The 13,423-nt window shown below is 37.5% G+C and overlaps 1 protein-coding gene across 3 annotated transcripts in view; it reads left to right on the top strand.

Annotated features, from left to right (window-relative positions):
* The window catches only part of USP6NL (USP6 N-terminal like), a 156,469-nt gene that overhangs the window by 127,767 nt on the left and 15,279 nt on the right, over positions 1-13,423 (top strand). For all 3 annotated transcript variants that reach the window (XM_008002254.3, XM_073018719.1, XM_008002253.3), the window contains 4 exons: positions 1,570-1,664; positions 2,249-2,314; positions 2,413-2,512; positions 5,591-5,743. In XM_008002254.3, the coding sequence (XP_008000445.1) occupies positions 1,570-1,664; positions 2,249-2,314; positions 2,413-2,512; positions 5,591-5,743 (414 nt within the window). The remainder of the gene's footprint in view (positions 1-1,569; positions 1,665-2,248; positions 2,315-2,412; positions 2,513-5,590; positions 5,744-13,423) is intronic.

The raw sequence follows: 13,423 nt of genomic DNA, 5'->3' as shown, positions 1-13,423 counted from the left end.
TATCACTGAACTGTATTGACTTTTTCAAAATCAGACTTCCTATCCTATCCTACCAAATTGGCCATGAAAGTAGCACTGATAGAGAGAGATGGATTTTTTTTTTTTTAAATGAAACAATTTCACTGAAAACTACTACTAAAGTAGGAGTAGAACCTCTGTCTGTCTCTGGAAATTTTTACATACACCCTAGAAAACTGAGAACTAGTTAAGAAATAATTCTGGCCGGGCGCGGTGGCTCAAGCCTGTAATCCCAGCACTTTGGGAGGCCGAGACGGGCGGATGACGAGGTCAGGAGATCGAGACCATCCTGGCTAACACGGTGAAACCCTGTCTCTACTAAAAAAATACAAAAAACTAGCCGGGCGTGGTGGCGGTGCCTGAAGTCCTAGCTACTCGGGAGGCTGAGGCAGGAGAATGGCGTAAACCCAGGAGGCGGAGCTTGCAGTGAGCTGAGATCCGGCCACTGCACTCCAGCCTGGGCGACAGAGCCAGACTCCGTCTCAAAAAAAAAAAAAAAGAAAGAAATAATTCTGCCCAGTAGATTGTAAAGCACCACTGCCCAATAGCGTGTGCCTCAGGTTCTTGGTGGAACAGAGTTTCATTTTGGGGCAACAGACTTTCTGGGGGGAATGTGGCCTCCAAAATCACATAAGTGTGGGAGAGACTGAGTGAAAGAAAAACAAGTTTTTATTAAGTCTAAAAGGCAAGAACATTAATAAGCTAAAATGCCTCATGAATATCTAAGAAGGATATAAATGTGTCCTCTGGTTTCTTTTTCAAAAGCATAGAACGTCTATTAACATCTTTCAAAGTTGCATGGAACCTCGGTTAGAAAATCCTAATGTAGAAGAATCATCAAGTCTGTTGAGTGGACTTTCTTTTTAATGGATTAGATAGAATACCAGGAACAAAAATAGATGTAAAGTTCAGTAAGTTAAATATATAAAATTAGTGCTAACCATTTGTAATTTGTTACTTCTTAGATATAGATTATATTGTGTAGTCACTCGGGATAAAATACCATTTTTGATATAACATTGATCATCTAGCACCTGTATTTTTAGCAGATGTTAAATACAGCTTTTCTGGAAAGGATTAAAAAGCGATTTAAAACTTTGGAAATGTTATACTAATGAAATTCTTAGAGTAAGCCTGAAAAAAGTAATAAATTGTTTGTTAGCGTATTAAGAGTAAAACAAAATAACTAGTCAGGATTGGAATAAAATATTAAAAATATATGCATTTAAGATATGGCCCAATATCTTAAAAGAACAGATAATCTTGATAAATGGCTTCAGTGTCTTTTTTTTTTTTTTTTAAGGTTTCCCTTTAAATTCGAAAATACAAAGTTATAGAAGATCTTTAGCAAACAAATCCTAGGTTCAAAGTTTCATTACTGAAAGCTTATATACAGTTACTTCCTGGGTGGGGAGAAAAAATATTTTGTTAACTACTGGATGTTTCTTTTTATTTTTGACAGTTACAAATGAAAGAAATATGTTGCATTTTAAGATTGGAGGGTTTTGTTGGTATTGTTTATGAAGTGTTGTTTTTATGTTTGTATTCTAGGCTTTTTTGTCCAAGGTTTTCCTAAACTCTTGAGGTTTCAAGAACATCATGAAAAAATACTGAACAAATTTCTGTCCAAGCTTAAGCAACACTTGGTAGGTAGATGTGACACTGACTTACACCCACCTACCTCCCCAAAAAAGCTGGGATAATTAAATTGTCTTTGGTCCCAATTACCTTATTTATTTATAGTGTCATCCATTTCATTTACTATGCAGTTATAATTCCCAGTTGTTTACAAAATATTAGATTTGTAAAATTTAATATTGATAGGCTATCACAGTTCCTACTGAGGGATTTGAACTTCTTTGAAGCTAATAATACAAACAATGTGATAATTTAAAGATACAGGATCTCCCTGTTGTTTTGGAGGTTTTTTCATTGTACAGAAAGTATTTTTTCAGGGTCACAGAAACTCGTTGTTAGTGAACTATTTGTATGCCTTACTATAAAACACAGTAGTTTAGTAAAACAAAGATAGCTCACTGTAAAATATATTAAAGAGAATCTAAGTGTTGTATTATAGTCCCGTCATAAGAGGAATTTATTCTTGGAGTGATTTTGAGAAGTAAATGTGTTTAGCTTTGATAGCTGCATCCAACAGCCTTCCTAACTTTGTATTATTTTGTTAAATTTAGTTTACTACAATCCGGAAATTGTGAGCTCTTTGTTTTTTCAGGATTCTCAAGAAATCTACACAAGTTTTTACACAATGAAATGGTTTTTTCAGTGTTTCCTTGATCGTGTAAGTATTTATTTACAAAACTCAGTCATAAAATTATAAATACAAGGTGAGGGGAAGCTGTTAACCTTATTTTTGTTTTGTTTTGCTTTTAATTATAGACTCCCTTTACATTAAACCTCAGAATATGGGATATCTACATCTTTGAAGGAGAACGAGTTCTTACTGCTATGTCTTACACAATCTTAAAATTACACAAAAGTAAGAAAATGCTTAAACTCTAAAATTTCATAAAAAATTGAGGCTTATTTAACCTTGATTTCTCATTCCGCACCCTACTTCAAATTCATTGTTTTTTAATAGTGGTTTAAATTTTTTTTGAAAATCACTGGAGAAATTATCATCAATTGGTCACATACTTTTATAAGTTCTTTCTCATGACTAGAAGCTTACTTCACTGCAAAGGTCTTTGGTTTTTTTCTGTTTATATCAGTGTCATTTTCACACTTTTTGTAGAGTGCAGTTAGTTGGTTTCACTAATAATATTTTTCGTCAAGTATTTGTTTCCACTGGGACCCCTTGTTCTTTTCATCAGTCTGAATCTCAAGTTTGCAGTAAGAGAAGGAAGACCAAAGAAACCAGGTCCCTTAGTTCAAAGGGCTGGAGAAAAACATTTTCTATTACTGTTTCCTTCATCCAGGGAGAATAGCAACCAGCTCTGAACTGTGGGTGGGAGCACACAGACCCACTTCTCTACCTGAGTGCATTATGGCCTCTGGGGCAAGTTCAGCCAGTGTCTATAGGCAGATAAATGCAGCAAGGTTTTAAAAAAAAAATAATTGGAAAATTTTTAGTCTTCAGTTGCAATATTTTAAAGGCTCTATAAATTTGATATGTTATGCCTTACTTTAAAATAAAGATATGAGGTTTTTTTCCATGAAGAACCTTATTCATCTTTAAAGTCTCAATTCAGCCTTAAAAATTATGTGACTTCTCTTGTAGCTATGCAGAAAAGAAAATCATTGAAAGCTCTAGAGCTTCATATAGTACGTACTTCTAATCTAGGTCATACCACATAGTTTCATGTTCATTGTACACTCAACTCTCTTATGTTATTCTTGAATGATCTGTCCCGCTTCCCAACTAAATTATAAACTAATTGAGTGCACAGGGTCTTGTTTGTAGTTTTTCTCTCTGCTGTGCTTGGCATTGTTCTAAGTACGTTTTGCGGACTTTACTATAAGATTGTTTGGTTGCTTACTTGAAAAGCATGGACTGTAGGACTGCCAGATTATCCATACTTTAGATAGGAATGAAAATGCCCTTTAAAAGCATTTTTGTTATGTTTAGTTTTTTCAAGAAAAGGACTCAGAATTGTTGTGGTTCACTTCCCTTATACTCAGTTCTTCTTTCCCCAACTAGTGCACCAAAACAAAACAATTGACTATGAATTATCTTCCAGGATTCAGGTCTGTCATCTGATCTTGTGAAATCTCTTTTCCTTCCTCCCTGCACCTGCCCCCCACACCGCCTTTCGCCTCCCTCCCTCTCCCCCTCCCTGCCCCTTTTCCCCTCTCCTCCTCTCCCCGTCTCTCCCTCTCTCTCTCCCCCTGTCCTCCCCCCCACCTTACTTTCTGGATTGTTAATGGATCAAAATAGAGAACAGAAGTACATTTTAATTAAGAGACATTAGCTTAATGTTCCCTCAAGAATGAGGAAGTCGAAACAGTGTATTTCTTTGTAGCTCTCATCTCCTTCTTAAGCTGTTACTTATATGACCCTTGATTAATTTTGACAAGTAAAAAGTTTCTTCTCGGGAGGCTGAGGCAGGAGAATGGCGTAAAAACCCGGGAGGCGGAGCTTGCAGTGAGCTGAGATCCGGCCACTGCACTCCAGCCTGGGCGACAGAGCGAGACTCCGTCTCAAAAAAAAAAAAAATAAATAAATAAATAAATAAATAAATAAACGTTAAGCATAGCAACTACTTTACACTCTACCGTATCATTGGATTAAATGAGCTGTGGACAAATCTGTCTGCTGCTGTGTATTTTTCTTGGTTAGAGAGAGAAAGCTCAAGTGAAGTTCCATCCCCACCATATAAAGCTTCCGAAATGGAAGGGTAGCTGCTGGATGGGAGGAGATGCTAGTTCAAGTTTCAGTTAGACAGGAAGAATAAGTTTTGGAGAGCTATCATACAGCATGGTGACTATAATTTATAATAATGTACCGTATACTTGAAAATTGCTGAGAGCTTAAATGTTCTCACTACAAAAAGATAAGTATGTGAGGTAATAAGGTGTCAATTAGCTTGATTTAGTCATTCCACAGTGTATACATATATCAAAACATATTGTCTACCACAGATATATACAATTTGTCGTTAGCCAATTAAAAAAAAAAAAGAAAAACTCTGGGCGTATTAACCAATAGTTAGCTAAAGCTCATAATAAGTTTTTTCCTTCCTTTTTCTTTTTTTTCTTACTGATTGTCTTAAAAATATGTTGTTACTAGAGGTTCATTGCAGTGGGTTTAAATAATAAAAAATCAGAAACCACCTAAATGGCCATTACTAGAAGACTAATTAAGTCAATTATAATGCATACATATAGTACACTCTTTTACAGCTGTTAATGATGATGTAAAATCATATTTGTTGAAATGAGGTATCAGTGATACATTATTAAATGGGAAAAAAAGCAAAAAGGGGAATAACTTGAAAAGTGTAATTTGGATTCTTCAATTGATAGACATAAACACTTGTAAATACCTGGATCTACCTGTAGGGTATTATGTAATGAGATCTTAGCAGATTTTTACTTTCTGCTTTGTGTTCATATTTAATTTGAATGTCTTTTTCCAAGAAAATGAATTTCATAAGTAGAAATAAAACTCACAAAATTAAAATCCAGATGTTCTGGGAAATTCTGAAACAGAAATACAGACTTGAAATGGGGCTTGCGTATAGCAGTTGGAGCTCCATATCAATAAAAGAGAAAGGCCTCATGCAGGCTGAGATAGTCTTTCTGTCTCTGTCTCTAAGAAGCTCTTGCCCTGGGGTAATACTAATGCCTAGGTGTAGTTATTCCAGTGAGGAAGTATTAGGCGGTATTCTCCTCCTTTCGTTCTCCCAGTAAACTTTCCTGCTTTTCTGTGTGGCTGCTTTAATATCAGGCAGTATTTTTGTCTTACTGAGTTTTAATGATGTCCTCAATGCCATATGTAAGTTGCATGCTGTTTGTACCCTTTTTAATGCCCTTTTACACAACACCTGAATATAACAGAATATCTTCCCACCTAAAGTATTGACTTGGCATTTTCATTTCTCTTATCCTTTCTTAGAACATCTAATGAAATTGTCCATGGAAGAACTTGTAGAATTTTTTCAGGAGACCCTGGCAAAGGATTTTTTCTTTGAAGATGATTTTGTGATAGAGCAACTTCAGATTTCTATGGCAGAACTAAAGCGGGCAAAGTTAGACCTTCCAGAACCTGGTAAGAATTACCCCAATACTTTATATCTACATTGTAATTAAGATTGGAAGACATGGCACAATTAACATGGGCTGTTTCTTGCCCACAGCATAAGCATTATACTTGTGATGACATAACCTGGATGAACGCCTTACCAGCTCAGCTGCTTTGGCTTTTTTCTTATTTTAGGGAAAGGCAAGTAAACATATTAATTATATCTGCCTCTCCTAATTGGGTGACTGTACTATTCCTGCTTACATTTAGAAATTTCGTAGGCAAATACTATTGTTCAACAGAAGTAGCCATGGTGCTTTAAACTAGCATAACAATAAGCGTTTTTTGCTTTCTTCATCTCATTTTGTGAAACCATATATAATAGTAAGTAGAGCAAGTAAAAGCCCTATCTTATAGATGAGGAAATGGATACTTAAGTGCTTAAGTGGCTTAAATATGAAGCCACAGAACCACCCAATAGCATTACTGAGACTGGAGGCCAGTTTTTCTGACTATAGCCCAAGGCTCTTTGCAGTATGTTGCAGTATAGATAGTATATTTTATTCACTTACTGTAAGCCATTTTTCAGCACCTACTAATAGGTTTTCTGCTAGGTACTACTTTGCTGGGGATTTAAGAACTGAAGAGAAAGATGAGAGCAAGCTCTCAGGGTGTGCACTGGAGAGCTAGAATGTATGAGAATGATAACAGAGGGTAAATGGGGCATTACTAGAGCTAGCTGCAGGGTAAATGGGAGAGGGACAGAGGAAGGGAGGAAGGGGAGTGCAGGAAGGGAGGGAAGAAAATGAAAATGTCAGACAATCACAGGAGGAATAACTTTCAAAGTTTCGACCAGATAGTACTTGACCATGTATGTCTTGAGAAAAAGTTACTTTTGCTTTTCTTCTTTCTTACCTTTGTTGCAGTGGATGGGTGTAGTAAAAGGCTAGGGAGGTGGAAGGTCATGGGCGAGAGATGAAAAGTAAAGAAAGTCAGTTACGTATGCCTTCAGGTAGAGGTGAATTTGGTGTTTCCCAATCAGTGTGTCAGGTTGGCTATGTCTGTACAGAAGGACAAGCAGTACCTTCATGGATAGAACCATGAAAGTACTTTTGATAAAAACCAAGATGCTTGCTTTTATTTACTTAATTGAGAAGGGTCTAATCAGCGCTGCTCCGAGGTTTGCTCAAGGTCATCCAGGTTCCTAGGAAGCATCCCTCACACCAGTTATGGGGTGTGGGCCTAGGCCTTGTGGAGCCGTTGCCTTTGTTAAGTGAGGTCAGCCCTCTCCTATTCAGTGTAATGACGTCCGTTTTCTACTATCATTTATTTTTATTTATTTATTTTATTCTATCATTTATTTTTAAATATCTTGCCTCCTAAAAAGAGTTCAAGGCAAATTTTAGTAAAAGTCAAATGCAGAAGAAAAAATATAGAACTATTTAAACATGAGATAATTCAAAACCTGTGTCATGGATTGCGATGGTGGTGACTTAGCATCTAATTAGCAGCTAATATTTATTGGATGTTTACTGTGTGCCACATACCACAGGTGCTGTCTCATTTAATCTCTAAAAATAACTCATAAAAGTGCTCATCTACATTGTGCAGATAGGGAAACCTAGTAGTAGTAGTCTGTAAGATCGTTTTACCAGGAAATGATAGAATGGGGACAGAGAATGGGGCAGGGGAGAAAAGAGGAGGAGTAAATAATAGCAGAATCATGCTCAGATCCTACTGGCAGTGAAGGCAGAATGGATAAGGCATCTCTACATTTTGTAGCACGACCATCTGCCTTTCATCGCCTGCCTGTCATTCTCTTTAAATTGTTGTGAACTGTATATGGAACACTAAAATAATTAAATAAACATCATACCAAGAAATTTCCGTGGCACATCTATCCTTTTAAAAACCTACATAAGGCCGGGCACAGTGGCTCACGCCTGTAATCCCAACACTTTGGAAGGCCGAGGAGGGCGGATCACGAGGTCAGCAGATCGAGACCATCCTGGCTATCATGGTGAAACCCCATCTTTACTAAAAATATAACAAATTAGCTGGGCGTGGTGGCGGCGCCTGTAGTCCCAGCTACTCGGGAGGCTGAGGCAGGAGAATGGCGTGAACCCGGGAGGCGGAGCTTGTAGTAAGCGAGATCGCGCCACTGCACTCCAGCCTGGGCGACAGAGCCAGACTCTGACTCAAAATAAATAAATACATACATACATACATACATACATACATACCCTACGTGAATATGCCACTTCCTTTTGACTCCTTATATAACTGTGGCAGTGTGAACTCCCCTGAGTCATATGCGATGACGCCTGTTTTCCTAGGCCCACATGAAAACATGGCGCTGTTACGTTTTAAAATGTTTGCTGATTGGATAGAGTCTTCCATTGTTGTTCGATTGGTAGTTCTTTGAGTATCTTTCTTAGATATCTTTGGGGCATCCTTCTTTCTTTTTCTGTGAACTTCCCCGTTCATCTGTTGCCCATTTTTCTATTGGTCTGTTCATACAGGCTCTTGTTAAGGAGACTGGCCAGTTTATTATGTGTTGCAGACATCTTCCATACAGCTTTCCCTATGGCTTCTTGCTTTTGTGTTTTTTGTAAAGAATTTTCCACATGCTGGATGAAGTGTTTTTTCTTAAGTACCCATATTTCTCTTCTAACATTTATTCTTTTTAATGCTTATGGGTACAACTTCATTGAGATATAATTGAGTATGATTAAATCTTTAGCTCATCTAGAATTTACTTTTTGTTATGGAATAAGAACACAGCTCTGCTTATTTTCCAAACCATTAGTCATGTGGATTAGTGGCATTTATTAAATGACATTTTGGCACTCTATTCTGTTCCACTGCTCTCTGCTTTTCCAACTACACTTCTTAAATATGAGACACGGTCTCACTCTGTTGCCCAGGCTGGAGTGTAATGGCACAGTCATGGCTCACTGCAGCCTTGACTTCACCGGCTCAAGTGATCCTCCCACCTGAGTCTCTCCAGGTAGCTGGGACTACAGGGGCATGCCACCACTCCTGGGTAATTTTTGTAGTTTTTGTAGAGACAGGGTTTTGCCATGTTGCCCAGGCTGGTCTCAGACTCCTGGACTCAAGCAATATGCCCACCTCAACCTCCCAAAGTGCTAGGATTACAGGAGTATCCGGCCTCCAGTTACCCTTTGAATATCTGTTAGGGCAAATGTCCCCTCATTACTTTGTATTATTTTGTCAAGTTATAAAAGAGAATCCACTACTATTTTAGTGTTATTCAGATATATTATTTTATTAGTATTGAGATTGCACTGAAATTAAGGATTTTTGAGAGAAAACTGGTATTTTAAAAATTGAGTTTTTCTAAGTAAAAGCTTTTATTTTACAGTCGAGGTTTGTTTTCTTCATGTGACTGTGAGACATTTCTGGTCTCACATTCTGCCCCCCACTCATGTACGATATAAAATGTGGCTGTCAGCAGGTGGTCACTGGACAACCCCAGGTGTGCTGCAGACCTGCCATTTCCCCACAGCATCAGGTGTGTGGACGTTACCGCTGCCACTGGCGTTGGAGCCTAAGCAGGGGCTCTGCAGAAGAGACCCAAACAGAGTGAAGGCAGGGGTGCCAAGTCCTACGGGGGATAGTTGTATCTTTTATTGCTATTGCAAGTTGAAGCTTTTCTTCCATTTCTTTCTAACTGGTTTGGAAAACTCTCGGTATCCTTTTAATATTATTTTTGTAGCCAATATATTTGATCAATTATCTTAGGTTTTCTAAGATTTAAGATACACAATCTTATCTTCAACAAATAATCGTTCTTCCTCTTCCTTTTCAGTATTCATGCATCCTCTTTTTTAGAAAATAGCTAGAAAGTATTCAGCTATTATTGTTTTTAAGTTTTCTTGAAAAATCAAAGTGCATGTTCAGTTTTTTGAATGCCTTTTGAACACAAATGAGTTAATCATTTTTTTCCTTTAAAACCTTTTTACGTGAATAATTTTGTTAATATATTTCCTAGTGGTGAACCATTCATTGCAATTCTTGGATAAACTTCACTTTGTTGTTACAAGTTATTCCTTTATAGTACTGCTGATTTATACTCTCTTAATATTTTACTTAACACTTAAAGTGGTTATTCCTGAGATTTCATTGCAGTTAACCAAAATGTCTGTGTGTTGTCAGGTTATACTGTCCTCATAATTTGGAAGCTTTCCTTCTTTCTCTGTGTTCTAGAACTTTAACATGGTATTAAAATTATTCCTTAACAACTCGAAAATATATTTGTGAAACTATTTCCATCTAATATAATTGTTTTGGGGGTTAATGTTTTGATTTGTTTTATCTTCTAAGGTCAATGTGGGTCATTTAGTGATTTATGTTTTCCTAGAAAGCTGTTCATTTCTGGTTTCTTAATATATTTATGTAAGGTTTTGCAAAGTATCTTATGGTTCTTTTATCATATGTCTGTAACAGTCCTACATTTTCATTTCTTACTTTCTTTGTACCTTCTCCCGCTCTTTGATAAAATTATCCAGAATTTAGTCTTTATTAATTGGCTTGTATCAAGAATCAGCTCTCAAATTAGTTAATTCTGATTTTCTTAGTTTATTTCTTCTTTTTTCCATAAAGTCGAATGCTTGGCTGCGTGCAGTGGCTCACACCTGTAATACCAGCACTTTGGGAGTCCGAGGCGGGCAGATCACTTGAGGTTAGGAGCTCGAGACCAGCCTGGCCAACATGATGAAACCCTGTCTCTACTAAAAATACAAAAATTAGTGGGGCGTGGTGGCAGGCGCCTGTAATCCCAGCTACTCGGGAGGCTGAGGCAGAAGGATTGCTTGAACCCAGGAGGCGGAGGTTGCAGTGAGTCAAGATTGCACCACTGTACTCCCGCCTGGGTGACAGAGCAAGATTCCATCTTGAAAAAAAATAATAATAATAAAAGTCAAATGCTTATTTTTTTCATAGTATGGGGGTGGTTTGTGAAAGTGTTGAAAGGCATGACTTTTGCTGTATTCATGTCTGTGTTTTTTTGACATGTAGTTTTTTTTATCATTGTTATAGTCTACAGTGTCTACCATTTAAATTTTTGGTTTTTATTAACTAGATTTGTGTGAGAAGGAGTTTCGTTGGGGTTTTTGTGTGGGTTTGGCGTCTTTTCTTTTAACTTAGGAAAGCTATCAAAAATACAGAGAAATATGATAAAAAAATTACAAATGATTACCCACATGCCACCTCATAGATTTAACTGTTAGCATTTTTGTATCTTTATTTTATCTCTGTGTGTTTTGTAGTTGCTGTTGAAACATTTTTTAAAACTTTTTTATTGTGAAGCTTTTTGAACATACTCAGAAGTAAGGAAATGTATAATGACCTCCTTCCAGGTACCCATTGCCCAGCTTATTGAACAATTTTAAAGTGAAAATAAGGACATCGCGATGCTTCACCTCAAATACTTGTCTCTGTAGCCGAGAAACAAGGACCTTCCCCCAGCCAACCACAATGCCATTGCTCCACTAACAAGTGTAACAGTGTGACTACAGTGTGACTCCTCCGCATGATCTCATGCCAGCTCCATGTGGGAATATTTCCAGTTGTCCCTTAGGCTGCCTTTTAAGCTGTTTTTCTCACCAGCACTTAGTCAGGGCTACATTTTGTATTTGTCTTACGGGCTTAAGTCACTTGTCAGGGAGCAGTACTCCTCCTTTCCTCTTCCCCCCTCTTCACCCCCCCTTTTGTTTTCCTGTGAATGACACTGCCCTGCTGAAGAGCGTAGTCCCGCTCTTCTGTGGAATGTCCCACACTCAGGAGTTGTCTGGTTTTTCTTTCCTGGTGTTCTGTGTAGTTTCAGCAAACTAGAAGCTTAGATGTAGCAGTTTAATAAGATTTAGATTAGACAGGAGTCCCACAGTGACTACTGTTTTCTTAATATTGGAGATGCTGAGTTTGGTGATGATAATCATATCTTTTTGATTTAAAATAAAAGTTTTTTTAACTAAAAAAAAAATCTTTTCAGTTAGCAGGTAATCTGTGGATGATGTCTTGACACTGTATGGAGATGTCCAGTTCCCTTTAACACTCTCCCTCATGCTTTTTAGCTTCCATTGATAATCCTTGCCTATATCAAATTTCTTCAGAAGTTGCAAAATAGTGATTTTCAAATTCAGTGATTTCTTTCACTTTTTTTTTTTTTTGAGACAGAGTTTTGCTCTCGTTGCCCAGGCTGGAGTGTGGTGGCGCGATCTCGGCTCACTGCACCCTCTGCCTCCCAGGTTCAAGCAATTCTTCTGCCTCAGCCTCCCAAATAGCTGGGATTACAGGCTTGTGCCACCAGGTCTGGCTAATTTTGTATTTTTTTTTAAGTAGAGATGGGGTTTCTCCGTGTTGGTCAGGCTGGTCTCAAACTCCTGACCTCAGGTTATCCCCAGGTGCTGGGACTACAGGCGTGAGCCCTCACGCCCAGCCTCTTTTACTTTTTTTTTGGCAGACTTTCTTCTGTAACAAAGAGCTTTTCCTCCCTTATCAAGAGAGTTACCTTAAATGTAACTCTTTGGTTACCTTAAAATGTAGTTACTACTGAAAAGGCGGAATAAATGCTTACTGTTTTCTGTTTACTGGTTTTCCCCCATGCTGTCTTCTATTCAGATGAAGCCATTTGGCAGCACTTTCGTTGATTAACAGAAGTCATTCTGGTTAGAAAGCCTGTTTTAATCCACTATGTCTGCCAGTTTAGCCAGATTTATAGTTTATGACCTAGATAGAAGAATCAAAGAAGATTTTTCTCAGAATAGTTAACAGAGCCATTTTAGTCTTGGTAAATGGCCAGAGCCTTTGGGGTACTTCAGTGCTTACGGGAGAACATCCACACTCCTTAGTGTGACACACTTTCCCTGCTGTCTGCGGCTTCTACACTTCACATCCTGCCTCCCCGGCCACTTTTGAGTCACCTAATAGTAATGATAACAGCAAACTTTGAGTCTTCTATGATAGACTTTTTGCTAAATGCTTTGTATTCACATATTAACTTATTTTTTTCCAGCAGCCCTTTGCAGGAGGCATTTGTTGATGCAAGTTTTTTTTAAAAATCCTTAACTCAAGGACAAATTTTCTACGCACATGATTATTTAGGTTTTAAAAGTTAGTATTTATTTTAAAAGTTTTAAAAGTTACAAATTAAGAAACGTTTTTCTTCCTTATATTAATTCAGTTTACAGAAGTTAGTATAGTATTTTTAAATCTGGCAAATTTTAACATTCTTGTCTAATGGAACTTTAGTTAATGTTTGGTTCCACTTATAAACCCCTACAAACATTTTTAATTCCCTTTATAAATGTAATATATCGAGTTTCCTTTAAATGTATCAAATTTCAATTTAAGATTCCTTAGACCTTGTTCGCCCACCACCTCATTCTTCCTTCTCTTCATGGTCTGCACCTTTCCACCCAGAAGATCTTGACTTTTTACTTTTAGAGATCTTTGAACCTGATGAAATCCTCTGTTCATTTGTTCCTACTTTAGTAGGTCAATAATTTGTAATTAAGTGGCATTTATTTTAATTTTGAATAGTTTTCATGGGGAGTTTGCCATCAGTATTATTATTAGTAGCTTAATGTTGAGGAAACTTGGGCTTCAAGGTTAAGTACCTGCCGGAGGTCAGACAGTTGGGAATGAGAGTTCTGTCAGCTGACTCCAGAGCTGTGCATTACACCC

The sequence above is a fragment of the Chlorocebus sabaeus genome, chromosome 9 (assembly GCF_047675955.1).
Source record: "Chlorocebus sabaeus isolate Y175 chromosome 9, mChlSab1.0.hap1, whole genome shotgun sequence".
NCBI lineage: Eukaryota > Metazoa > Chordata > Mammalia > Primates > Cercopithecidae > Chlorocebus > Chlorocebus sabaeus.
The sequence above is the reverse complement of the archived record's forward strand: the minus strand, read 5'-3'. Positions and strand labels throughout refer to the sequence as shown.